Source organism: Pseudorca crassidens, chromosome 15 (genome assembly GCF_039906515.1).
Source record: "Pseudorca crassidens isolate mPseCra1 chromosome 15, mPseCra1.hap1, whole genome shotgun sequence".
Lineage (NCBI taxonomy): Eukaryota > Metazoa > Chordata > Mammalia > Artiodactyla > Delphinidae > Pseudorca > Pseudorca crassidens.
In genome coordinates, this window is record NC_090310.1 from 78,600,458 (window position 1) to 78,626,946 (window position 26,489).

General features: G+C 53.6%; 2 protein-coding genes across 2 annotated transcripts in view; one reads left to right on the forward strand and one right to left on the reverse strand.

The window, feature by feature from the left end:
* Window positions 1-4,357: 4,357 nt before the first annotated feature.
* On the reverse strand, window positions 4,358-24,100 carry KCNG1 (potassium voltage-gated channel modifier subfamily G member 1). Its single transcript, XM_067708462.1, has 3 exons — window positions 23,876-24,100; window positions 12,048-12,847; window positions 4,358-8,176 (listed from the first exon to the last, which is right to left on the reverse strand). Exons 2-3 carry the CDS (start codon window positions 12,819-12,821, stop codon window positions 7,406-7,408), a joined length of 1,545 nt encoding a protein of 514 aa, XP_067564563.1. The 5' UTR covers window positions 12,822-12,847; window positions 23,876-24,100; the 3' UTR covers window positions 4,358-7,405.
* A 272-nt stretch (window positions 24,101-24,372) lies between these two features.
* The window catches only part of LOC137208012 (uncharacterized), a 324,147-nt gene continuing 322,030 nt past the window's right edge, over window positions 24,373-26,489 (forward strand). The window contains exons 1-3 of the mRNA XM_067708475.1: window positions 24,373-24,842; window positions 24,964-25,397; window positions 26,136-26,256. The gene's annotated coding sequence lies outside the window, so the exon portion shown is untranslated. The remainder of the gene's footprint in view (window positions 24,843-24,963; window positions 25,398-26,135; window positions 26,257-26,489) is intronic.

Consider the following 26,489-nt stretch of genomic DNA (forward strand, 5'->3'; position numbering starts at 1 on the left):
TTAACAGAGATGAGGCTACCCTCATAACTCTCCCAGATCCTTTGCTGAAGTTCTGGGCAAACTTGGGCTCTTGCCTTGGGCACGTGGAGGAGGCTGGAGGGCCCCCCCCAAGTCTCTGCCAGAAACCATAGATCTTAGTGTTTGGGGATGTGCTTTCAGCTGGACCTTCCAATTTATTCTCCTTCAAAAGCAAAGCACAGCCCAGCAGCCTGGGATGGGTAAGATGGGTAAGACTCAATAGCTGAGGGCAGCAGAGTAAAGGTATTGCTTCACTTTTGCCAGTTCCCTTCCCTTCCCCAGAACTGCCCCTAGGAACCTTGGTTGACTCTCACTGTTGAGTAATTTTTATGCCTGTTTCAAAAGCCTCTGAGCTTCTAAAATGAGGTATTTTCCATCTAATCTTCTTTATGGAGAAACAGCTTTTATCTATTTAGCAGCTATTCTGTTAAATGTGGTCACATACCCACCTCCTTGGGCTTGTCCTTATTAAATGGACTTGTCATTTAGAGAATGATTCTAAGGACTTCTTTTTTGTGTCCCATGTATATATAATAATAAACACGGTGGAATGCCAATAGCTACCAAGAGGTATGGAATGAAGTGTGGACGTGCATTTGTAATTAGCAGCCGCTGTGCAGGCAAATGAGAAAAGTGCGAAAGTCCCTTGAAATGTTATAAAAAGTCAGGCAAAAGCATACCTCTATTACCTTGTGTATACTATTAATTTATCTGTGCTGTGACAACACAGCATCTGGGGGCTGGACAACTATTAGGGACGTAGTCCTATTAGGTTCTTTTTGCCCCCTATTTTTAAAGGCAAGGCTAGTTGGTGGCTTTAAATTTATTAAAACAAATTTATTTATTTGAACATTTCCAGGTCATTTGGGTAAATGGCACGTCCTCTCAGAAAAGAAAATGAATAAAATATTTCGGGGGCTTCCCTGATGGTGCAAGTGGTTGAAAGTCCGCCTGCCGATGCAGGGGACACGGGTTCGTGCCCCGGTCCGGGAAGATCCCACATGCCGCAGAGTGGCTGGGCCCGTGAGCCATGGCCGCTGAGCCTGCGCGTCCGGAGCCTGTGCTCCGCAACGGGAGAGGCCACAACAGTGAGAGGCCCGCGTACCACACACACACTATATATATATATATATATATATATATATATATATATATATATATATATATATATATATATATATATATATATATATATATATATATTCGGGCTCTGTTTTATGTTTTCAAACAAACTCCCACGTTATCTTTTTATACATTTGCTTAATGATTTTTTTTTTTTTTTTTTGGTATGCGGGCCTCTCACCATTGTGGCCTCTCCCGTTGTGGAGCACAGGCTCCAGACACGCAGGTTCAGCGGCCATGGCTCACGGGCCCAGCCGCTCCGCGGCATGTGGGATCTTCCCGGACCGGGGCACGAACCCGCGTCCCCTGCATCGGCAGGCGGACTCTCAACCACTGCGCCACCAGGGAAGCCCTCTTTTTATACATTTAATTTAAAATACATGGATGTTGATGGAGGACTAAATTCACATGGTGGAGGGACTTCCCTGGCGGTCCAGTGGTTAAGACTCTGCGCTCCCAATGCAGGGGGCATGGGTTTGATCCCTGGTTGGGGGCACTAAGGTCCTGCATGCCATGCAGAGTGGCCAAAAATATAAAATAAATAAATTCACATGGTGGAGATGGTTTCCAAGCAGAAATCATCGGGTGACGTGGGGGTGGGGGTGGGTTATTTGACCGCTTAATTGTGGTGCCCTTTTACAGGAATAGATTGTACTGAGAGTCATGCCACCATATGTATGAACAAATATGGTTGATATGTGTATGTAATTTGTAGGACTCTGTATAGAAGTAAGGGATCCACAGATTCATTTATTCAGCAAATATTTATTGAGCACCTACTACGTGCCAGGTGCTGTCGTAGACTGGGGATACTGCTGTGCAAGTCCCTGCCCTCATGGAGCTGACCATCTAGTGGAGAAAGAAAGCCCATGCGCAACACATATATAAGGTATTGGGTGATAATAAGGCTCTCAGAGAAGGATGAAGCAGGCTAAGGGGCTGCGTGTTTTAAATATAGATTTTATTATTATTCAGGTACGGCGAGGCCAACAGATCAGGAGACAATTGCCATTGAAAAGACAGTTTGTTATACTCATAGTTCCCAAGAGAAGGGGGCATGCCACATCGTGGGGGGACACATGGGGAAGCACAGGGCTGGTCAGAGGCAGAGGGAGGGGGTAACTGTGGGCAAGAACTTTACTGAGGTTTTTGAGGGAAGGAGTGGGTGAGGCAGGGTAAGCAGGCTTAGGATTGGCTAGTTTGAAAAATTTCAGCGAGCCCTGGGGCGTAGGGCTGTGCTTGGTTGTCTGATCTGGCCCTGGGGTGATGAGGGCATGTGGACAGTGGCCTGGTGTGTGAGAGCCCCAAAAGGGAGGTGGAAGGAGGTGGCTAAGGGTATGGAATCCGGATTGGTTGGTTTGTATTTGAAAAGCACGCTTGCGGGTGAGTGGTTTACCATCTCTAGGAACTGGCTGTCCCTGGAAGGAGCAGTCCTTGCAGGGTCTGCAAGGTCCCGGATGTCAAAACATCAGAATACAGAAAAGAAAAGCCATGGTTAATACACTGGGGGCATGCTAGGAGTGTGGTCTTTTATACAGGCTGTGGGGATGAGGTCAGATAAGGGCTCTCTGTTTAAGTGACATTTGAGCAGAGACCCTAATAAAGAGAGGGAGCACGTGGATATCCCTTAGGGAAGAGTCTTCCAGGCAGAGGAAACAGCAAGTGCAAAGGCCCTGAGGAGGGACTGTATTTGGTCTGTTCATTGAATAAAGAGTTTGATGTAGCTGAAGGGAGAGATGAGAGGGAGACAAGGACACCAGGTCAGGGAGCTGGGGCCGTGAGAGACACTGGCTTTGACTGAGTGGGATGGAATGTCACCAGGTTGGGGGAGACACTCTGTGCAGACGATGACTATGATCAGAGTTGCGTTTCAACAGGGTCCGTCTGGTGCTGTGCAGAGAACAGATGGGAGGGGAAGCAGGAGAGCAGGGAAACCAAGCAGGAGGCTTCAGCAACAATCCACGTGGGAGAGGATGGGGGCTGGACCACTGGAGGAGGTTAAGTGGCCAGATTCCTGATATAAGTTAACAGGACTGGATGGAGAGATAGGAGAACCGGTGTTAGGAGGAATACTATTTTTTTTTTTTTCTGGAGGAAAATGTATGTGAGGCCGTTTTAGCAAATGTAAATCTGAGTGAAAATCACACTTCCTTTAGCTGATGTCTTTTTTTCTTTTTCTTTTTTGGCTGTGCTGTGAAGCTTGCAGCATCTTAGTTCCCCAACCAGGGATCCAGCTCAGGTCCTGGCGGTGAAAGCACCGAGTCCTAACCACTGGAACACCAGGGAATTCCCAGTTGATGTCATTCTCCATGCTCGTACAGCTCCCTGCACCTGCACCCCCATCATCCCACGTGCGCAGAAATCTTCTATTCACGTGTCTTTCTCTCCATTAAATAATAAGCACCTCTGGGGCAGGGACTGAGTCCAGTTCTGTTGTTTTATTGTTTTGTCCCCAGCTGCTCTGAGAGGGCCTGGCTCAGAGTAAGGTCTCTGGAAATGTTTGTTCAAAGAGTGTCAACTTTGCAGATCTGAGTTTTCTCCCTAGGAGGAAGGATTCTCACAGTGGGGCCATGTGCCCACAGGCTCCCTCGACAGCTGGTGGGATGTCCAGGGCTTCCCCACCTCTGGGCTTTGCACTGGCTGTGCCCTCTGCTTGGATGGCTGCCCCTTCGCCTCCTCCTGGTCCCCATTTCAATGTCACCTACTCAGAAAGTCCTTCCTTGACTCTCTTCAGGGGCTGCTCTCCACCTCTCCTCTGGCCCCCGTCACTGTCTGCCAGGTCACCCTGTGCTCACCAACATCAGAAATTATTTTCTTCAATTTGCATTTCTCTATCTCTCTCTCTCTCCCCGCCACTGTGCGGGCCCCATGAGGGCAGGGGCCTGGTTCTCAAATGTTCACTGGGGTAGGAGGTGGGGTTGGTGGCCATTCTGATCCCCTCCAGTGGGAAGGGTGCCCATGCCCAGCAGCTGCGGTGCCAGGTGCTAAAGGCTCCCACCTGTGCTTCCTGGGGGACTGGCTTGGCTGGCTGGAACTGTCCTATAGGATATGGCAGGGTGTCCAGTCAGGACCGGAACTAAAGAGAGGTATGTGGGTCAGAGTTATGCAGTTGCAAAGGCAGATCCTGTCTTTATTTTTTCATCATGGGTTTTTAGCATTAGTCTTGAGTTTTTAAAAATATTGCATTGAAATATGATTTATCTTGATTACTAAGGTGTTTTTGTTTTTTTTTTTGACTCCCCCTTAAATTCTGTGCCCGAGATGAGAGGTTTCAGCCCTCCTCAGAGGTGGGCTGGAATCTGTACTGTGAAATCAGCCTTTCCCAGTCCCCACTGTGAGTCTTAGGGAAGCCCTGAGCTCAACTGTAGATGGGGGATGTCCATGTGACCTAAAAAATAAGACAAATTTGGGAAAGGTCTGCTTTGCCGTTTCCCCTAGAGCAGTGATTTTCACTCACCGTAATTTTCACTGCATGGAGTTAGCTGTCTGAACCGGGGTCAAAAGGGAGGTCCCCTTAGGACCGGGAGAAGAATTGTGCCCCCAACTTCCAACAGAACAGCCCTTATTCAGTCCAATTTTTAGCTGGGCTTCTTCATCAGATTTCATATTGCTAAAAAAGAGTGGAAAAGCCACTACAGTCAAGTCGATGATGGTCCTAGAAGTGGCTAGTTAGGTGTCCTGAGGCCTCCGGATTCTTAATTAGGGCAAAGGATCCTTAAGCAACACTCTGGGTGTGAAGGTCAGTATCTTGAGCCCCTTTGTCCCTCAAGGGAGGTCTTGAGAGGCGCCTGCGTCTGGGCCTCCACCTCAGCCACCAGCACAGATGAGAATCTGGGCAAGAAGATGCCAGAAACCTGGACCTTCAGTGACCCAGCTCCTCCTCTGCCCTCGGTGTGGTGGGCGCGTGACTCCCCTCCCAGCGTGGCCCGCTCTGGGCTCCCCCCACCTCAGATGGTATTTGCTTTCCCCTCCCTGGAGTTTTAAAGGCTCTTTGTGCGTCACGTTTCTCTCTGTTCTGCGTTTTCAATTGTCTTCCGTTCTCTCTTAGCCACTTCGGAGGGGGGCAAAGCTCATTCCATAAATCTAAGGTATTATTACAGTTGACGGCAGTGCCTGATCTCTGTGACACCCACCGGACTCCAGAGGGTAGAGCTAATTAGTCGGAACACTTACTTTTCAGGCGTGAGTCACTGGAAGCAGGTGTCAGGGGGAGGCTTTAACGAGGCCCTCGTGACTTGCATATTTCCAGTCGGCATCACTGCGTGTACACTGTGCAGAGGTAGCCCTGCCCCTGCCTCCCCACTGGGTAGGGGGAGAGAGAGAGAGAGGGAGGGAGAGGGAGAGGGAGAGGTGCTCGGACGTCCCGCTATCCAGTGTTAAAAGCAAAAGCCTTTCTACTTTCTGGCCCTTTTTCTTGCTTCCCCTCAGTCTTTCATTCATTCCACAAATGTCTGTTGAGTACCTGCTGGCTGCCGGGCCCTGTGCTAGCTGTTGGGAGTCAGCCGTGAGCTCTATCGCTGAATCCCTGCCACGATAGCACTGACCTCCTTGGGCGGGAGACAGACCCTAAGTGAGGAGCAGAGAAATAAACAAGGCAATTCCAGAAGCCGATAAGTGGATGGAGAAGATAAGCTGGGTGAGAGAGCGCGGGCAGCGCGCGTGCTGGAGAGGATTCTCTAGGCAAGTGGTCAGGAAGGTGATGGGAGGAGGCAGCTCTGCCGTGCTCGGCAGGACGGAGGGATCTGAATGTGTGAAGGCCCAGGGCGGGAAATGGGCTGGGTGCTTCTAAAGAGCAGTGTGGAGGCCAGCGTAGTCGGATGGAGTGAGCGAAAGAGAGACACGTGGGAAATGGGGCTGGAGAGGGCCGCAGGCCCAGGCAATGCCGGGCACTTGCGCTTTATTCTCAGCGTGATGGCTGCCGCTGTGGGTTTAGGCAGGACAGTGATGGGACCAGATTTATTTTAGAGCTTGCTTTCCGCAGCTGGCCGAGGGGAGGAGCCGGGGCCAAGGCAGCAGGTGTTTGGGGCGGAGAAGCCAGCGATGCTGCGGTATCTGTGAGGCGGAAGGCAGGCGTGTGACCGCCACCTGGGCGCCAAGCCCCCTCTCCAGACTGGCACCGAGGGGCTCTGAACTCTGCAAGCAGAGTAAATCTGGTGGGCTGCCCTGGGGCTCCCTCTCTACCTGGCACCATCCACACTGCATGAGATCGGGAGGTGTTCCTGGTCGGGTGGGTGCTCTGTAGGTCTTTGAGGGGCCCAGGGAGGCCTTTGGGGGCTTCAGACTATGCTCTCAGATGGCCCAGGAAACTGTGGTCCACCTTCCCAAAGCAGCAACCTAATGTCATCTAGGTTTACATTTAGATTCAGATAAACAGTCTGAAGCATTTTTTTTTTTCAAAAATTAAAATAAATGTGGCATAGAATAAAAAAATCCACACTATTTTTTTTTAAGAGAAAATGAAGTGATTTCACCTTTGTAGTCAGCAATGCTGACTTGGTGTCTACAAGGCTGTTAGGGGTGCCTTGGGGGAAAAGTTTGAGAAACAGGCCTTAAGGTGCAAACGAGGAGAACAGCAGATGGGAGAGAAGGAAAAAGGAGGGAAAGAGAGGCCTGGAGGTGGGAAGAATCAAAGAGAAAGAAGAGCGAGGGACTGCAGTCTTTACCAGCAGTTTCCCAAAGGTACCTGCCCTGTTTTCCTCCAACCCCACGGGGACCCCACTAGGCATGAAGGACCCAAGGAAACAGGCCCTTTTACTTCTGGTTCCCACACTGGCTGGCCTTGCTGGGAAGCGCCGTTTCCTCTCTTAAGAGAGCTCCGTGGAAGGCTTTTTCTCTCTTTTTCACCGGTCTTCTTTAATCGCACGTGATCCACACTGAGGACAGACGTGTAGCTGCTGCTGTTGGTATTTTTTCTCTAGGCAGCCCCAGAAAGCAAGTCTTTGCTGGGCATGTTATTTACATGGTGGAAAGAACAAGCCATTTCCTTATTAGGGAAACAGGCATGGGGGCTGGGGCGGGCGGGGGGACCGACAGGGCTGTGTGCTGGGCTTCACTTCTGGACTCTGAGGACCAGGGACCCCCTGCGGATGGACGCTGGGACATCCTCCCTGGGGCGTGGCTCGGTCACTCCTAGGCCAGGGCTGCGCTCAGAAGCAGCACGTGCCTTCGAAGGCTTCTGCAGTGATGGCGATAGCTTCAAGCCTCAGAGGGCGGGTAGGGCTGGGGGTGTCCTCGCGGTGGCGGTGGCGGGGTGTGTCCTCTGGGCTCAGTTGTTGTCTCTGGTGTCTGAGGAGGCACTTCCAAACAAGATGTCACTGTCGTGGGACATGCTGCTCAGCTGCGACTTGGTTTTGATGAGGAACTGGGTCCTCCGGAACATCACCCTTTCTTGCTCCTGCTTGAGCTCCAGGTAGGAGCGGGAGAAGGTGTGGAAGATGGAGGTCACGGGGAAGGCCATGAGGAGGATGCCGCTGAGGATGCTGCTGAGCGCCACCACCTGGCCAGGCGTGCTCCTGGGTACCATGTCGCCATAGCCCACAGTTGTCATGGTGATGACGGCCCACCAGTAGCAGGCAGGGATGCTGGTGAACTCGGGGCTATCGGCCATCTCGTTCTCGATGACGTAGAGGAGGGGGGCAAAGAGGGCGATGGCCACGCAGAGGAAGAGCAGCAGGAGGCCGAACTCGCGGGTGCAGCGGCGGGCCGTGAGCCCCAGCGTCTGCAGCCCCAGCGAGTGGCGGGCCAGGCGCATGACGTACAGGATACGCAGCGCCCGCAGGACGCGCAGCACCAGCCCCACCTTGTCCAGGTAGCTGTTGCCTGTGCCGGGCTTGCGGCGGTCCGCGGCGGCGCCGTCCACCAGCAGGGTGATGTAGTAGGGCAGGATGGCCACCATGTCAATCAGCGTCAGCGGGCTCCGCAGGAAGGCAAACTTGCTGGGCGCCTGGATGAGACGCAGGAGGAACTCGAGGGAGAACCAGCCCACACACACAGACTCCACGATGAAGATGTTGCGGCACATCTGGGAGCACTGGCCCTGGGAGAGAGGGGAGAGGTCAGCGGTCCCACCAGCAAGGAGCATGAGGCTCTGTCCTGGCTGGGCTACGCGGGTGAAAGGTGGTCTGGGCATGTGCCTGTCCGTGTCCTGCGGCCCCGAGTCCTCTCTTTCTCTGGCTATGCTCACTCCCTGGTTGATCCCGTGCAGACCTAGGGCTTGAAGTACCATCTCAACATTGACCATTCCTAATCTCTCTCTAGCCCAGACCTCGCCCCTGAACTGCACACCCCAGACGGGCTGCCTCCTGGGATGTCTGGTAGGTGTCTCAAACTCATCGTGTCCCGAAACGGGCTCCTGATTTCTTTCTTCTTAAAATTTATTTTTATTGAGATGTAATTGACATATAACATGGTGTACAAATTTAAGGTGTACAATGAGTTGATACATGTATATATTGCAATATGAATAATTATCGTTCCGTTTATTGTGTCGAGAACATTTACGATCTAGTCTCTTTGGGCTCCTGATTGCCTGCACACCTGCCCACTGTGGATTCCCTTCTTAGCGATCAGCAATCCCATTTTTCTGGGTGCTCAGGATAGACTTGGCCTCATCCTGACGCCTCCCCTGTAATCCTCATGAAATCCCACTGGTGCTTCGTTTAAAATGATTCCAGAGTCAAAGCACTTCTCACTCTGTCCACTGCCCCACCTGGGTCCAGCCACCGCCCTCTCTGACTTGCACAGTCGCAGGCACCTCCTCCCTGGGCTTCCTGGTCCCTGCAGTCCACTTCGCACACACAGCCTCAGAACGTGAATCGGATCCTGTCCCTCCTTGCTGAGCATCCTCCATGGCTCAGAGAGATGGCTCAAGTCCCCCAGGGGCACAGGTGGCCAAGCCACCACCTCTCCCACTTCCTTGCCCCCTGCGTGCCTCGCTCACCTGCTCCAGCCCCACGGGCCTCCTCACTGCTCCTCCAACACCCCAGGCTCACCCCCAGCTCAGTGTTGACTTTTCTTGACTTTCCCTGCAGGATTCCTCTTCCCCCAGACACCCGTATCACTCTGCCCTCCCTTCCTCCAGCTCTTTACTTCCATATCACCTTCCCAGGGAGGGCTTTTGGGACCTGCCCTGTTTAAAAGCCCTCCCCCTTTTTCCGGTACCCCGATTCCCCTTGCTCTATTTGATCGTAATGCTCATCATCTTTTAATATGCTCAATAAGTTACTTATTTACCATGTTTATCATCTGTCTCAGCCCTGCCTGCCTGCCCCACTGCCCCAGGAGACTGCAGCCCCACAGGGCAGGACAGTTTGTGTATTGTTCACTCTCAGGACCCCAGTGCCTGGAAAGGCCCAGGACGCGCCCAGTGATCCATTCATATTTGTTACCAGGATGGACGGAAGAGCCCTGGCCTGGTGTTTAGACGGGGTGTCAGATGAAGGCCAGGCAGGCAAAGGGAAAGCCGCGGAGGTGGCCCAGGTGGGGCGGAGGCCTGCTGGGGTGCGCAGCCATCTAGCTCGTCGCCCCCGATGGCTGTCCCAGGAGAATTCGGTCTTGAGGCTGCCTCACCGAATTTTTAAAGAGAAGCTGGAAATTTGGAGTTTTACATGAAATCTCCTGGGTTTTAAATGTTGTGACAATTCAATACAAAGAAAGCACTCCATGGTTCACTCAAACACATCTGTGTGCTGTATCTGTCATGTGGGCTGCTGCCAGCTGTTGCTCTGGTCTGCAATACAACTGGACGGTGGATCGTCCCCAGTGGGTTTGGACCTCAACCTCAAAGGGGCCTTTGGCAGAGAGGGAAGGCACAAATGGTTCTACCTGGGGCATCTTGTCGGTTCCCGGGCACAGCTGGGTTCTACCAGACCTGCTCTGCTAGCTTTTCCTCTAGGAATATGTGAGAGGCTGGAGAGATGAACTAGTACTGGGTGAGGCTTTGAGATCTCAGACCTCTGGGACAGGAAGCCCCCTCCTCTGGGAAGCCTTCCTGGAGTGCTTCCCCTCCAAGTATCCCCAGCACAGTTGGTGGTCCTCTCACAAGAGCCCCCTTGGCTTGTGTGTCATACTTATGGTCACGGGGCTGTCACCTAGACTTGAGCTTCCTGAATCTGGAGACCCACTCTGGTCATCCTGTCTGCCCTGTGGAGCCTGAATACAGTAGGCACTCAAACGTGTACTCAGGTGAAACAGTGAACCCCACTGGTCCCCCAAATGAAGCAGAAGAACAGCATTTTTACTGAGTCATGAAAAAGGCCGGGTATTTTTTTTAAAGCAAGTATCAGAAGTTGAATAAAACTGTGGCTTTGTTAGTATTTTCCTGATAAAATCAGTATTGTGTATGTTGGAGCCAAGAAGAAATCTACACTAAATACAGGTGCTTCCAGACAGGTCTCAACTGACGGGCATTTTCTCTTTTTTTGGTAGGCACGTATAATCCTCATGGTGAGCACTTCCTGCACGCACATCGCCAGGCAACGTTCCAGTCACTTCCCGTAGACCCATTCGCTGAACCCTCAAGTGCTGTGAGGTGAGCCTGTTCACAGCCTCTTGGACATGTAGGGAAACTGAGGCACAGAGAGGTTAAGTAACTTGCCTACAGTTACACAGCCAGAGTGGACGAAGTGGGATTCAAATTGAGGCCGTCTGGCTGTAGCCCTGCCCCCTTCATCACTACCCCTTATGCTTCTCAAAAGTTCATTTTACTGGTTGAGTGCTGTTTTCTTAACACTGGTTTTTAAAATTCAGTGTATTAAAAAAGAAGTGTCAGAAACTCCCTGCGAGTTATAAAGGCAACACTATCGCTACTTTTTCCATAATATATGTGTTTGGGAAAACCCTCACGTGGTGAGTGGTTCTAATGTTTGATCAGAGAGTTCATGTGAAGCCCCTAGCACATGCAGGGTACACAGCCAGTGCTCAATAAATGCTGGCTGGCATGATATTTATGTTGAGTTCCTACCGCCATACTACCTATTTCTCCAATGCCTACACAATTTGCACCATCTGAACCTTTTGGTCTGTCTTGAGACCTGCTTCCAGAACCCCTATGTATGGGGAAAGGGTCCCAACTCAAAGGCTGAGGGTCTCATACATAAGGAGGCTGAACTGTGGGGCTAGATGAGGTCTCACGCTGCCATGTGGCACCCATACTTCCACGTTTAAGAACAAGACTAGGGACTCAGTCAGACCTGGGTCTGGGCAAGCTGCTTTGCCTCAGTGTTCTCAGCTGTCAAGTGGGTGTGAGAACACCTCCCATACCAGGATGCTGGAAGATTCGCTGAGGAGATAAGATGCAGGCAGAGTGGCAGCCCAGCCCTTGGCTCCTAGTAACTGCTGGCTAAGTGAGTGGTATCCCTGAGAATTGGACACACACCCCATCAGGCCCTGGAGTGAACACTTTATGGGAATTCTCTCATTTAACAGAAAGAGATGCTCACTATTTGAGGTCATGTGCACACACACACATCTATCAATAAAACTCATATTCAGGACCCAAAAAAGCTTTCTGGGATATTTTCATGCAAGGGAATTAGGAAGGCTGAGAAAGGATGCAAGTTGGTGAAATAAATTTTGATGGTATATGTCATGTGCTTAGCTTGGGGCCAGGTACATCATAGATCACATCAGCCATCCATCCATCCAACAGGGAGTGGCTGAGTGCCTCCTCCCTGCTGGACAATGTTGGGGGGGGCAGGGCACAGCGCAGACCTGCACAGGCATGGAGCTTGTGTTTGAACGTGGAGACGGGCAACACACATGTAAACACACTTATAAACAGATGTAAGCACAACGATGGACTGGGGTGCTGCTCAGCCAGTGCACTCAGGGAAGACCTCCTGGAGGAGGTGACAGTGCAGGTGAGAAGGCTGTGCACTTCTGGGAGGAGAGTGGTCCTGGGCTCTTACCTTCTCCTCCTCCTCCCTCAGGCTGGGTAAGGTGCTGATGGAGAGGTTGACGGCGGTGACGGTGACAAAGAGCACCGACAGGCAGGCGAACACCTTGCCGGGCAGCCCTGAGTGCGGCCTCTCTACCATGTCGCGCAGTCTCCGCATGCAGCGGCCCAGGCGGCCCTCGCCCTCCGTGGGGCCCTCGCTGTCGTGGTCCTCGCTGTCCAGCGGGTCGTCCTCATCCTCCCGCTCCACCATCTCGGCGAACTCCTCGATCTTCTGCAGGTAGCGGCGCTTACAGCAGCCGTCCAGGTGGTCCTCGGCGATGCCCCAGTAGAGCAGCTCCTCCTGGAAGGACAGGGCGCACATCTCCCGCAGCAGCCTCAGCTTGCCGGCCCTCAGGAAGGTCAGGATGGTGCCGAAGGCCCCCGGGTTGCGGTCGAAGAAGAACTCGTTGCAGGTGACGTCGTAGTCATCGCACACGTTGAGGATGTCGTCGAAGTTGGTGCAGGCCTTGAGCTGGCCCAGCCGCGTTAGCGGGAACTCCTCCAGCGTGGTCCAGGGCAGCGAGTACTTGATGCCGCCCACGTTGATGATGATCTGGCGCCTGCGGTCCTCTGGCTGGCCGCCCTGGCGGGGCTCGTCTTGTGGCCGCAGCCGCTGGGCTCGGCGGTAAAAGACGCCCTTGAGTGATTGGCTTTGGGGGAAGAAGGCCGGGTGGAAGGAGGCGTCGGAGGCGCAGCTCAGCGCGCTGTAGTCGTAATCAGAATTGTCTCCCGGTAAGAGGGTCATTTTGGGCCTTCACATCCCTCTCGGGCCTGGGGGGAGAGGGGAGGAAAGACCCACAGTGACTCCTGCTGATATGGACTGAATTGTGTTCCCCCAAATTCACAGGGGGAAGCCCTAACCTCCAATGGGTTGGTATTAGGAGGTGGGGCCTTTGGGGGGTGATTAGGTTTAGATGAAGTCATGAGGGTGGAGCCCCCGTGGTGGGATTAGTGCCCTTATAAGTAGAGGAAGAGACACTAGAGGTCCCATGTGAGGGCCCAGTGAGAAGGTAGCCACCTGCAAGTCGGGAAGAGAGCCCCCATCAGAACCCGACCATGCTGGCACCCTGATCTCAGACTCCCATCCTCCAGAACTGTGAGTAATAAATGTCTGGCTGCTGTTGTGGCTACAAGCATAGATTTTGGAGCCACGTGTCCTGGGCAAGTTACTCGACCTCAATGTGTTTCAATTCCTCATCTGTAAAATGGGTATGATCATATGATCTGCTTCACAGTATTACTGAGAGGATTCAATGAATTATGTACTGTCTCAGACCACTTACTACAGTGCCTGGGACATGGTAGGTACTCAATACTTGCTGTCTACTATTATTTTTTAAATTATTTTATTTTATTTATTTTTTGGCCATGCCGCACGGCTCGCAGGATCTCAGCTCCCTGACCAGGGATTGAACCCAGGCCATGGCAGTGAAAGCCTGGAATCCTAACCAGTAGGCCAGCAGGGAGCTCCCACTGTCTACTATTATTAGTATTTAACTCAAACGGACACCTTGTATTCCTTCCACACATGGAAAACTGACATCACTTGCCATAAATCAGGGTCAATGTCCAAAAAATGCACAGTTATCACAACGGTGCCATGTTTGCTCATATATCAGTAAACATCATCTTGAGGATACAGGAGTGAATTGGACAGGCATGCTCACTCCTCCAGAAAGCCCTCCTTGGCTCTTCCAGCTAAATCGAATGTCAGCCCCTCCCCCCATTTATCTTCACTGCACTTGTCACCTGTTTTCGAATGATCTGTGTGCAAGCCTGGCTCCTTTAGTAGACTGCTTGCCCCCTGGGGGAAGAGTGTGCTTTACTCGTCTCTGAATCCCTGTGCCCAGCAGTGTCAAAGCTCCAAGAAATGCTTAACAAATGATTACGTTTCCTGTTGGTGAGGCCAACACGATGAGGGCACTTCTGAGAAACTGAGGTCAAAATCTCAGCTTCTGTAGACTTCTTCCTTCCCAACTCTCAAAGCTAAGGGTTTGTGCCACTAGAATGAGATCGCTTATTCATTCATAGCTCATGGGCTGCATTTGGTTCACAAATATTTTGCCTGGCTTGGAGAAGATTTTGAAAATGGAGACATTTCCTGTAAAAATTTGTATATCTTGGTTTCTTTTGAAAAATCAGACTATCTGGTAATGTTTGGCCCAAATTCCAGCTGAGAAATGACTGCCCCCTTTAGGCAGGGCATGAACGCTACAATACACCACAGTCCCTACCCCTCCCTGTTGTCTTCCTAACACCCACTTTACTTCTCTCATGTATGTTTCCTCCCTGGCCCCTGTAGGCATTTGAGTTTGAGACCCCTACATGACAGCAACAGAGCTCTCCAGAATTCAGCTGATCCAGGGAAAAGTAGTAAGGGTCTAATACTTTGCTTTTAAAAATCACCATTCCTCTCCCCAGCTCAATTCCCCACGGATGCAAGTGGTACCAGCAAAGCCTATCAATTACAAATGGAAACTATTTCCGATACCTGAGTGTACATCTGTGCTATGGACATGTTCAGGGGAAACACACGCGGGTCCACACACATACACGCAGCCCTGCATGGATGAGAAGCAGTGCTTAACAGGAGCCACGGCGGTTTCCACATCTGAAAGGGGCGCCTTCCTAACAAATTCTTTCACAAAAGCAAATCCTCACTCCACTCATTTATCTTTGGGGCAAGCTATAGTTTCACAGATCAGGTTTTGGAAAACTAGGGTACACCCGTGTTTGAAAAAAATGATTTGATTTTAAAGAGTTGAATGTTTTTAACTTCACCTAAAATTGGAACTCATCTCCTCAGGCAAAGCCTGCTAGAATCCCTTGAAGGGGAAAGATCGCTTTTAAGTGCGACCGCTTTTCAGCTCTGCTGCTTTCTCTTTGCCACCAAAGACAAGAGGGAAAATGACATTCTGTTTGGCAAGAATAGTGATGAAGGTAAAGGAATATTCCTCTCATCCTGCAAGCCCCGGAGAGCTCTTGTGAAACCCCACATCTGTAATCACTTCTCTTCTTGCAGAATTTCTTCTTTCAACCCTCCTCGATTTCCCTCCAGCAGAAAGCACCCCCAATGAACGATTCCTCATTTTTTTTTTCTCTCATGACCCACGTCAATTGTGAGTTAAAGCCTCAGCCTCCTATGTGGAAAGTTGTCCTGTCTCAGAGACTTGTTAGAATGGAGAGGAGAGAAAAAGCATGCTTCGTTCAGGCTGCTTGTATGCAGAGGGCCAGAGGGCCCTGGGGAGGCCCAGATGCTGGAATTTGCTAAGCGAGGGGGGGGGAGCACTTCTCCCGAGCCTTTGGTCTTGGGGTTACCCAGTCTAATGGGTGTAGGGTGACAGTTCTGCACGCTAGAGTCTCGGGTGAGGATCATAGATCAAACAGGCTCCAAAGTCCTGCTTCTGGAATGTAATGCTTCTTTTCACCCAGCCTGATACCCTCACAAAAAGGCTGATCTTTTAAAATTACCCTACAGTGTTAGGTCTGTCGGCTCTCGAGCATGGTGAAATTCAATGATTTTGCCTCTTAGGGTCTATATGTGTACTTGGGAAGAGGAAGCCATTTGAAAAAGGGGCTCCGATGGTGGGCATGAAGAGGAGTCGTCCTGAGGGAGCCGTCATGCATTCAGTCAACACTTATCATGTGTCGGACTGGGCTAGGTCTGGAGGCACAGCAGAGGACAAGACGGACCCAGCCCTGTCCTCACGGAGGTGACGTTCTAGTGGGGGAGACAGTCTCTAAATAAGTACACAGGCTGTAGTGGGTGTTGTGATGAAAACAGAACAAGGTGACAGATGGGAAATGACTGGGGGTCAATGTTAGCTGGAGGGCTAACCCAGGAGGGCTTCTCGGAGGAGGGGACCCTGGGGGCAGAGCCAGCCCTGGGAGGACCTGGGGGAGGGTGTCTCAGGTGGTGGGAATGGGAAGAGCCTGCTCCCCGACCTGGGGATGGGCTTGGATGGTCAAAGACCAAAGTGAAGCCCGAGTGGCTGGGCAGAGTGAGTGAGGGGAAGGTAGGAGAAGATGTGTGTGGGGGCATCGGCAGGCATCAGACGGAGCTGGGGTTTATTCCTCGTGGGCGAGGCGTCCTCAGGAGATTCAGGCTGGTTGGGGACAGCAGGCTGAAAGCCCCTGTAGTCATTCTGGAAAGAGACCATCGAGGTTTGGATCAGTGGAGGCGTCTGGAGAATTGGACGGATTTGGGGTGGACTTTGGTGGAAGAGCTGACAGGACCTGCTGCAGGACTGGAGTGTGGTGAGGGGGAGAGACTAGGCTGCAGGATGTTTCCCGTGGTGCCATTCACCCAGGTGACCGATAGGTGGTGCTGTGATGAGGCCTGAGTTAGAGGCAGCCTTTCCTGGCTGTGGGATGATGGACAGGAGAGGGTGTGGGCAAATCAGGGAGAGAGAGCAGGGATGGGGGCCTCGCACATGGATGGATGGGTGGTGTCAGACCACCAAAGCTGACCTGATGATCATGTGTGGTCGGGGAGGGGATGGTATTAGCTGGTAGCTTTGACCTGGCTGGGCTGGGGTGGGCAGGAGGGCCAGGCTAGCAGAGATACGGCGAGGCGCAGAAGCCGGTATTCCCTGTGCTCAGTGCCCGCCGCCCGGCACCCACTTCCCTGCTGAAGCTGCACTCCACCCCAGGCCCGAGTGGTCAGTGTGGGTAGACACCACTAGGGGGGCTCTGGTAGACAGAATAATCCCCCCAATCCCCACCCTGCCCCGCCCAAAAGATGTCTGTGTCCTTATCCAAACCCCTAGAACCCCCGAATATGTTAGATTATATGGCAAGCAGGAATCAAGCTTACAGATGGAAATAAGGTTGCTAATCGGTTTCCTTTGAGGTGGGAAGATTTTCCTGGAGTCTCTGGGGCCTCCATGCAACCACAAGAGTCCTTAAAAGATGGCAGAGGGAGGTAGGAGGGTGCATCAGAGTGATGCAACACTGTGAGAAAGACCCGACTGGCCAATGCTGGCTTTGAAGATGGAACGGGCCACGGGCCAAGGAAAGCAGGCAGCCTCTGGAAGCCAACACAGGCAAAGAATGGACTCTCCCCTAGACCCTCCAGAAAGGAGCACAGCCTGCCCACACCTTTATTTTAGTCCTGTAATGCCCATTTAAGACCTCTCTTCTCCAGAAGTGTGAGGTAGTAAGTTCGTGGTTTTTAAAATTATTAATTACTTTTTTTTTGGAGTATAGTTGATTTACAATGCTGTGACGTTCCTGTTGTTTTAAACCACTCAGTTTGTGGTGGTCTGTTACAGCAGCAATAGGAGACAAATACAGGGGCTGTTGAGAAAAAGCTGGTTAGACTCCAGCTTGGGGGGCAACTTGCTGACTACCCCAAGACGGGGAAGCAGAAGAGCCCACTAGCTCTGAAGTCTGAACATCTGGGTTCAAGCCCAGTCACTCTGTGACTTTGGAAAAGTCATGTCCTGCCTCTGAGATGCAGTTTCCTTCTCTGTAAAATGGGAATATGAGTTGCTCCAACCTCCCTGAGTTATGCTGAGGACTAAAGCAGATTTCACAGGCGATGTGCTTGGCCCAATGCCTGACACCCTGTGGACCCTCAGTGGGCCTGCTGTATTATTATTAGCTATGAGGGAGGTTTGTCGTCCACCCCCTCCACCAGCCAACTGTGACTCCTTTCTTGACCTGATCAAGCAGGACTGGAACCCAGCATTGTCTGACCCCCAGAGCCCCTTGCTGGAGGGAGTGCAGTCTGGTATAGCCTCTGGGAAAGCTATCAGGGGTACTGAGGGGAATGTACCTTATGATGCAGGAAACCCACTCTTTGGTATATTGCCCAGACCTGGGTCCATAGGGGTTGTGATAGACATTGTCTGTAATATATTATTTCCACTCAAATAGTCGACTCAGCATCTGCTTCTGGGGACTCGTATCTAAGCGAGGAACAAGGCACAAGAACGTGCAGCTTGTGTTGCTTTGGTGCTAGGAGGTCTCCCAGTGTCCCTCCCAGGGGGGAAATGAACAAGCGATGCAGATGGCGGAGGCCTGGAGGTTGCACAGGAATTAGAAGCAACGGACTAGATGTAGGTTTAGCAACACATTTAGGTCTTAAAAACATGGTGCCGAGTGGAAAAAGAAACAGAAGTTTATAGCACTATGCTATTTATGTAAATGAACACACACACAACATTACATATTTTACGAAGACTTGAGCACATGTAAGGACCTCTATCAACCACAGGGAGGGTGCCTGGGAGGGCAGGGCGAGGGGAATAAGTGTGGGGATTGGGATGAAGGGAACAGTGACTAAGGTGGCCTGGCACAGGCCAGTGATGAAGAGTGGTATGAAGTAGAGTGTGGTTAGCACAACCCTGGGTTTTAATCCAGGTTTTAGAAAAAAGAAGAAGAAGACGACGAAAAAAATCAAGCCACTGCGTTCGGAATCTCCCTGGACTCAGTGGAGTTAGATTCCCAGGCCCCTCCCCAGAGCCTCTCCATCAGAATCCCCAAGGGGGAGGCCCAGGAATTGGCATTTTCGAAGGCTCCCTGAGAGCCTGCTGACGTTTGAGAGAGAGAAAAGGGAGGGGGCCAGGAAGGTCTGCAGACCCTCTAGCTGCTCTGGGCTTTGGCAGAAAGCCCCCTGCCCAACTGCTCAACCTCCTTGGGGTTCTGGAAGCCTCTGTGGATCCCACGCTAGGGGAGCTTCACTGGAGAAGTGGAGACCCTCTGTTTAGAGAGAAAAACCTTCCGCACTGGGGCTGCCTTGATCAAATGCCCCTTTGTGAGCCCACAGATCCGATGACACTCCCCGTGCAATTTCTTTTCCTTCTTCCTGGGAGAAAGATGATGTTCACGAGCTACGATGGAGGGCTGAGTATACACTTCCAAAGAGAAATGAGCACTGAAGCCAGGAGGAGTTCTGAGGGGCAGCCCCCGCCCCCACCATGAGGCTGCTCTGTGGTCAGCATCTGACTGAGGGTGGGGTGCAGGGCCTGGGGGGTAGCAGGATGGGAGGAAGGTCTAAGTCAGGCTTGCCTCGCTGTTACTACTGCTTTTGTTCATACCCATTCGGCCTGATACAGCCGTCTGCACCTACTGAGGCGCCGGGCCTGTTCTGGGCCTGTTTCCCCCTATAAGGTGGGGATAAGTGTGCCGACCTCACTGGGCTGTTACGAGGATGTGGTGAGTGGAGGTTTGCTGCAGGTATGATCACTGTCGCTTGATCTCTCATCCCCAGGGCCACATCCCATCAAGGACAGGAAGGATTCCACAAACTGTTATGTGCTGATCCCAACTGCTAAGACACCTCTTGGGTCTCTCCAGGGTTTTGACCAACTGCTGTCCTCTCTCGACTCCACTCTTCCAGTCCTAGGCCTGTCCCTCTTCTGAGCAGGAGGGGGGAATGCAGAGAGAGCACCAACCACTCACAGTGCTGTAGCAACACACGTCACAGCCTCCCATAATCACACACTAGGCGCCAGGCGCTGTGAAGAGCCTTAACTGTGCGAGCCCACGTCCTTCCCTAAGAGGCAGGTGTTACTATCAACATCCCCATTTTACAGATGAGGAAATTGAGGCTTTGAGAAGTGAAAACTCATGACTGGTGATGAAACCAGACTCCAGCTAGGTCTGTGGGATTCTGAACAAACCTCCCTGACTCTGCATTTTACTGGGCCCCTGCATTGCTCATTCCTGGTGGAGCGGGGAGGGTGTCCAGCACCAGAAGCAAGCCAGGGACAGGGTCTCTCGTCTCTATTTTCTATGCACAAGCTTTTGAAAAGTCTTTGCGGATCAGGAGAAGCAGGCAACTGCCCATAGCTGGGGAACCATCTTTATTCCTACTGCGTATTTGCACAAGAGCAGAGTAAGAAATCAACAAAACTCCTGCTTGCATCAAGTTCCCAGTTGCCATTTTGGTCTCTGGGCAGAACTCTCCTATGGTGTAGACAGGCACCAGCCAGGGGTGAGGGTGTGGCCTCTGGACCACGCTGTGCAGCCTTCTGCAAATAACTTCACCTCTCTGTGCCTGAGTGTCCTCAGCTGTAAAGTGGGGGTAATCATCGCACTCTCCTAAATGCTTGGAGCCATGCCTGGCACATGAGAAGGGCTCTGCGCTGGCTAGAATGGCTTCTGCACAGCACGCCTGGCACCTCCCCTGCCCGCTCCTCCCCTTGCATTTCCTCTCTCAGAGGAGGAATGTGAAGCAGAAAACTCCTTCCAGAGGGCTGGGCCTCAGTTTCCCCGTCAGCAATGTAAACTGATGAGGCACGTTCCTGTGCTTGGCAGAACAGTGGCCTCCCAAAGATGCCCACGTCCCAAGCCCCGGATGGAACCTGTGAGTATGTTACCTAACGTGGCAAAAGAGATTACGCTGCTGTGATTAAACGGAGGGCCTTGAGATGGGGAGATGACCCTGGATCGACTGGTGGGCCCAATGTCACACAAGGGTCCTTATAAGAGGGAGGCAGGAGGGTCAGAGTCAGAGGAAGAGATGTGATGACAGAAGCAGAGGTTGGAATGATGCGAGCCAGGAGCCGAGGCAGGCAGCCTCCAGCAGCTGGGAAAGGCAGAAACGGATTCTCCCCCCAGAAGGAACACAGCTCTGCTGCCCCCTTGATGTTAGCCCAATGAGACCTACTTGGACTTCTGATCCCCTCAAACTGTAAGATAAGAAATTTGTTGCTTCCGGCCACTAAATTGGTGGTAATAGGTGGCAGTAAGAAATGAACCAAGTGCAATGCAACTCTCTTAAAAAAAAAAAAAAAGTGTTTCCTGAGCTCCTCGGTCTTTGGCTTCTTTCTGCCCACCCCGCTCCACACCTGCCAACTTGTGTGATCCCCTGACCCTGATCGGGTGTCGAGGGCACCCCACTGATCTCTCCATGCAGCCCTTCCCCTGCCTGTGCGGCTTCATCGGTCACGTTAGGGCTCCTGGCTGGGCTGACTCAGAGGTGGGTCACGCCGCATTAATCCTCAATTAAAACGTTAATCAAAACAGATCCAGCCATTAGGCTGGCCCAGGTCCTGGCATGCTGGACCTCTGTGCGATGCTGTGCCCGCGTGGGTCGATCCATCTTCCTCGGCTTCCTCCTGTCCTCCCTCGTTACAATCCAGCCATGCTGGACCTCAGCCCTGCTTCCTGCGAGCTGGGGCCCAAGTCACTGGGGTGGGGGGGATATTTGCTGGGAGCTGGGCTCTTTCCTCCACCCCGCCACCCCCAAAGAGAGAACATGCCGGAGACACCCCTCCCCCCAGACAGAGGCAGCCTCTCGAGCCTCCCTGCTCTGCTTCTGGCAAAGTAACAGTTTGCCTTCTACCAGGAGGGGCGTTGGGGTGGGAGCCGGAAGGTCCATTTCTCTTTGCCTCTTTGCAGCCCCCCAATTTGGGAACACAGGCGTAAGCAGAGGCACAGGCTTGGAGAGCCGTGAGGACCTTGGGGCAGCAGGAAGGGGACACCAGCTTAAACAATCCCTCGTTTCTTATTCCTTATCAAGTGTTGAGGCCGCGTGTCCGTGGTCAGCTGCGGCGGGGAAGGGAGGAAGGAACGAGGGAGAGCATGGCGTGCCCGCCCGCCCGGGCAGACGCAGGTGTGAGGCTGTGACCACAGGGCAGGGGAAGGGCTGAGGCACCATTCGGATCCTATCTGGAGCACATTCACTCCAGGTTCTGACTTTGTCAGTCAAATACTGACTGCTATGGAACCAAAATGGCCACCAGGGATCGAGTGCTTGCAGCTAGACTTTCTTGCCTCCCCCTTTATATTAATTCTCTTTAGAGTGGCTTCTCCAGCCGCCATTTTCCACCCAGGGGCTCCATCTCTGGGTTTAATGAGCCAACCAAGAGGGGATTCCCAGACCCTATATCTTTGGCAACCAGAAACGTTGACTCTTCCTCACATATTCGGAAGGGGGATGTGGAGAAAAGACAGCCCAGTCAAGACACCTTTTAGGGGTCCGGGGGTTAATTCCTTAGTCTCGGTTTGAGTCTCTCAGTCCTACATCCAGGACACATCTCTCTGCTCTTCTGTTCCCTGGGGCATCTCCCTCATCTCTTGCCACAGCCCGGCTGTGTGGCTGGTGCAGAGAATTCAGAATGGCAGTGGGACAGGAGCTTAGCCCCCAGATCTGCCCCAATCAGACTCCAGGACTCCCCCAGCCTGGGTTCTCAAGGCTTGGGACAGGAATCAGGGCTGTCTTGTTTCTAGCATACTCACAGTCCCCCGTGGGTTTGGAGTGGGTCCCATGACAGACATCTTTCCACTGGAATGGGCTGGCTTAGGGAATGACTGGTGAGGGCAATCCCCAGGGGCCATCCTCACCTGTCTTTCAGACACACCCTCCCTCCCTGCTCGACAGGTGCCTCTGCAGAGCTCCAAGACAGAGGACACAGGGTCAAGCTCAGGTCTGACAGGTTCTGAGAACTCCACTCAAGAAAGCCAGCACGTCCTGGGTACCTGCCCCTCCCCTGGCTCCAGCAGTGCCAAATCTGCCTTGGAAACGTGCTCCGGGGGGGGGGGGTGGTCCCTGAAGTGACTCTGACTGCAGTCATGTGTGTGGGTATCAAACACACCCTAGTGAATAAACCTCTGCTTAGATTCATAGAGTCATAAGCAGCCCCTTCCCCCTTAACACACACACAATGAATCAGAGCAGTTCCTGCTCCCTTCTCCCACCTCCCCTGCATTTGTCTTGAGGGGTCAGCAAACGGGGTCTCTGTGTCCGTCTCGTTCTCCTTGGTGACTTTGGTGCCTGGCACCCTGTATGTACTTAAGAAGAGCAAGTGCTTAAGAAAATGCCTGCGGAATGGACAACTTAACTAATACACCCCATTGGTGGGAGCCTCCCTTCATCGGTATGGTTAGATCAGTGTTTCTCAGCCCCCCTCCCCACTACCACCCTCCCCTAAAGAGCTTTTTAAAGACCTTTTCTTCTTATCCAACAACCTATTCCAGCCTCCCCCTGCTCCTCCTTGAGAATGAATGCAGTAGGCGAACCAAGGAAAGGCTGTTCTGCAACCTGTCCAGTGACATTCTGCCTACACACATGGGGAGGGGGGATGTTCTCCAAGCTGCAAGCTGGCTTCCATCCTCTCCTGCCCCCATCCCATCCCTCTCCTTCACGGTTCTCTCCTCAGCACAGTGCCTCAATAACTGTTAAATGAATGAAATAATGAACGTTGGGCACTTGGCATGGTGAGCTGTGCGTAGTAGGTGCTCAACCAATCTTTGTCCAATCCATGAATGAATGAATGAACTTCTCTCTTTTCCTTCCTCATCCGAAGACTCCAATCCATCCAGGCTGAGCCCCTTCTTGGTAGGGAGCCCCGGAGGCTGAGGAGTCCCCAGAGCCCAGCACACAGTGGGCGCTCAATAAAAGCTTGTGGCGTTAATGAGTGACTCAATAAAGCCCACTGACAGGATGCTGCCTTCGGAGCGGTGCCTAAGGATGGAGTGAATGAGCGAGTGACAGACGCCCCCCTACCACCTCCCCCCAACACTCCCTCTTCCCTGGATCCTCCCGCGAGACGCCGAGAAACCTCTGCCACAGCCGGGATGTACCCCCCCTCCTGCCCTGTCACTTCGCACCCCGGGGACCCCAGGGAAGAAAAGAAGCTGGACCCACACCATGACCGTGGCGAGCGAGCTCCACCCCACCGCCCGCAGCTGCTCCCGGATCCTCTGTCGTCCCGGCCGCCCCCCTCAGTGGTTTTCGGGGTCCCCTCTGGGGCGCCGGGGCCACGGCCACGTGCATCTCCCCCTACCGGAGCCCGAGTCCGCCAGTCCGGCGGTGCTCGGAGAGGCTGCAGCGCGCCAAGTTCCCACCTCAAGTTCGCGGCACAGCGTCCCCACCGCGGAGTTGGCCGGGCCGCGGCTCGCCGGCGGGTCCCGGCGAGGACACGACCAGGGGCTGGAAGCCACCCGCGCCACCTCCCGGAGCCGCCGGCAAACTTCGGCCCCCGGGCCCCGCTCGGCTCCGGCACTCGGACCCAGGGCCACCAGCCTCTGCCTCCCGGTCCCCGCCGGGCTCCGAGTGCGCCGGGAGCGCCGCGAGGCAGCCGCCGAGGGAGGGAGGGAGCGGGGCGGGAGGCGGGCCGGAGGGAGGGGCGGTGCTCGGGGCGGGGAGCGCGGGCGGCGGCGGGGAGCGCGGAGGCCACGCGGCGCCGACCGCAGGCGTCCGGGCGGCCCAGGGCTGGGCCCGGGCCCTCGGATGTGCAGCGCTCCGCTGGGCGCCTTCCCGAGTCCCGGCCCGGACAGCACGCGCCGAGCGCCCAGCCGCCGCCCTCTCCCCTTTCCCCGCCCTCCCGCCCGCGCCTCTCCGCCCGCCTGCCCTCGTGGTCCCCGCGCTCCGCTGCCCTCGGGATGCACTCGCCCCGCAGCGCGCCAGCCTCCTGGGGTCAGGTGCTTCCCCCGGAGGTTCGAGTCCCCGTTGGCCCTGGACCCCTCGCGTCACTGCCCCAGGCGCCAACGTGCCACGTAAAGCCTCCACGCTCCGCTGCCGCGGGGCCGCACGCACCACGCGCCCGGTCTTGTGCTTCTCCCTGGAGGTCCGAGTGCGCCGTTGCCCTTGGGCCCCTCGTGCCACTGCGGGCCAGGGACTGCACGCGCCTCGCGGCGTCAACTTCTTAGGGACAGCACGTGCCGCGCCAGGTGCCTTTCCCTCCAAGTCCCTGTGCGCCACCAGCCCGGAGTCCGCTTGGCCCAGCTGCCATCACCCCCAGCCGACGCGGGGCACTCGGACCGGGTCCTGGGGTCCCGAGCCGGCTGAGAGCGACGCCTCACCTCGGAACTGGTAGGAGTCGCGCCTTTGCTGGGGGTTGGTTTGGAGGGCTCTGCCCGAAAGAGGGCGCCACCGCAGAGCCGGCCTTTTAGGGTCGCTGGCCTCGCACCCCGTTTTCCTCTTTTCCTTCCAGTCTCTACCGCCCTTTCTCACCATCAGAGCACCCAGCAAGGCCGTGAAGAAACACTGCCCTGAGCCCGGCCTGTGGCCTCCTCCTCAGGCGTGGGGAGCAGGCTCCGGAGCTGAGAGTGCTGCTCTTTCTGGGACTGCGTGAAGAGGAATAGGGTTAGGGTGTCACGGCTCACCCGCGCCGCAGAGGCCACCGCCACAAGGAGCTGCCCCCAAGAACTCACTTTCTGTTGGGAGACAGGCTGAACCAGCAAAGCCGCTGAGGTGCAAGATGGGAGGCTGTGAGAAGGGCAGGGAGGAAGCCCGAGCAGGTGGTGGGGCTGCAGAGTGAGGGGAGAGACCGCTTTAGCTAGACCTAGGGGGAGGCGACATTTACACTGAGCCCTGAACAAGGAGAAGCAGCCCATCTTTGGAAGATCTGGAAAGAGAGCTTTCCAGGTAGGTGGAACCGCAAAGACAATGGCCCCGAAGCCCAGGAGAGAGAGGTGTGTTTGAGGAGCAGCAGGGACACTAGAGAGGAGTATTGGGGGGCGTGTAGGAAAGGAGGTCTGCCTGGCTGTGTGGGCTTTGGTGCTCAGGTGGTCCCTGGAGTGCACTTTGAGAAACACAGCTCTATGTGGTGGATCAGGCCCCTGCCTTCCTCTCCCTTCTGAAAATCGGCGTTTATATCTTTTTTCCTTGCGTATTATCTGTCTCCCCACTAGCCATCAAGCTCCACCAGGGCCAGGATTATGTGCTCTCCTCCTAGCATCTTCCACACTGTCTGGCACAGACAGACCAGGCTTCTGAAATAGTTGTTGGAGGGATGCTTAAGACAGTCCCATAGGATAGAGTTGATCCTCTCAGTGAGACATAGGCCTTGCTGAAGACCACAGGATAAAGATGGAGAGCGGGAGTTCTCAAACTTAGCGTGCACTGGAGGGCTTGTTAAAACCCAGGTGGTTTTAACAAGTGGTTTTGTTTCAGTGGGTTTGGGGTGGGGCCTTTCAAACAAGTTCCCTGCCGCTGCCGCTGCTGATGGGGTCACTGCTGGTCTGGGGATCACGCTTTGAGAACCTCTGATGTTGAAGACTTGAAACTCAACCCAGCTGGGTCTGACTTCAAAGTTCATGTGAGCTACCAGATCCACTGGGGTGGGAGGGTGGGGAGACTCAAGCCTTGCTTTCTGTTGTGTAGGATCAGCTGGGCCTTATGCGCCCCTCCGTGGAGGCGCTGTCCCCATCAGAACGCTGTGAGTCGGAGGCAGATGTTGGGGTGACCTGTGGACAGAGGACCCGAGACACTGGTGGAGACCACGGTAAGAACAATTCCTCCCTCCCACCCCCCATCCACCCCACAGGCACAGACTGGCTTGCTGGGCCCAGGAGTTAAATTACTGCCTGATCTTATCCCTGACTTGTGCTAAACTATGGCCAATAAAATTCTTTTAAATCCTTTTAAGGAATTCCCTTGGCAGTTCCTCCCTCCCTTTGGAGCCTTCCAGATTTTCAGCTCTTCTTTTTGTATCTTCATTTTCCTCCTGAGAAGCAT

What these genes read in the sequence shown, in the direction of transcription:
- KCNG1 (XM_067708462.1), bottom strand. Translation starts at nt 12,821, where the DNA reads ATGACCCTCTTACCGGGAGACAATTCTGATTACGACTACAGCGCGCTG. An exon ending in TGAGGGAGGAGGAGGAGAAG is followed by an intron (nt 8,177 to 12,047) that starts GTAAGAGCCCAG and finishes CCTCTCTCCCAG; the next exon opens with GGCCAGTGCTCCCAGATGTG.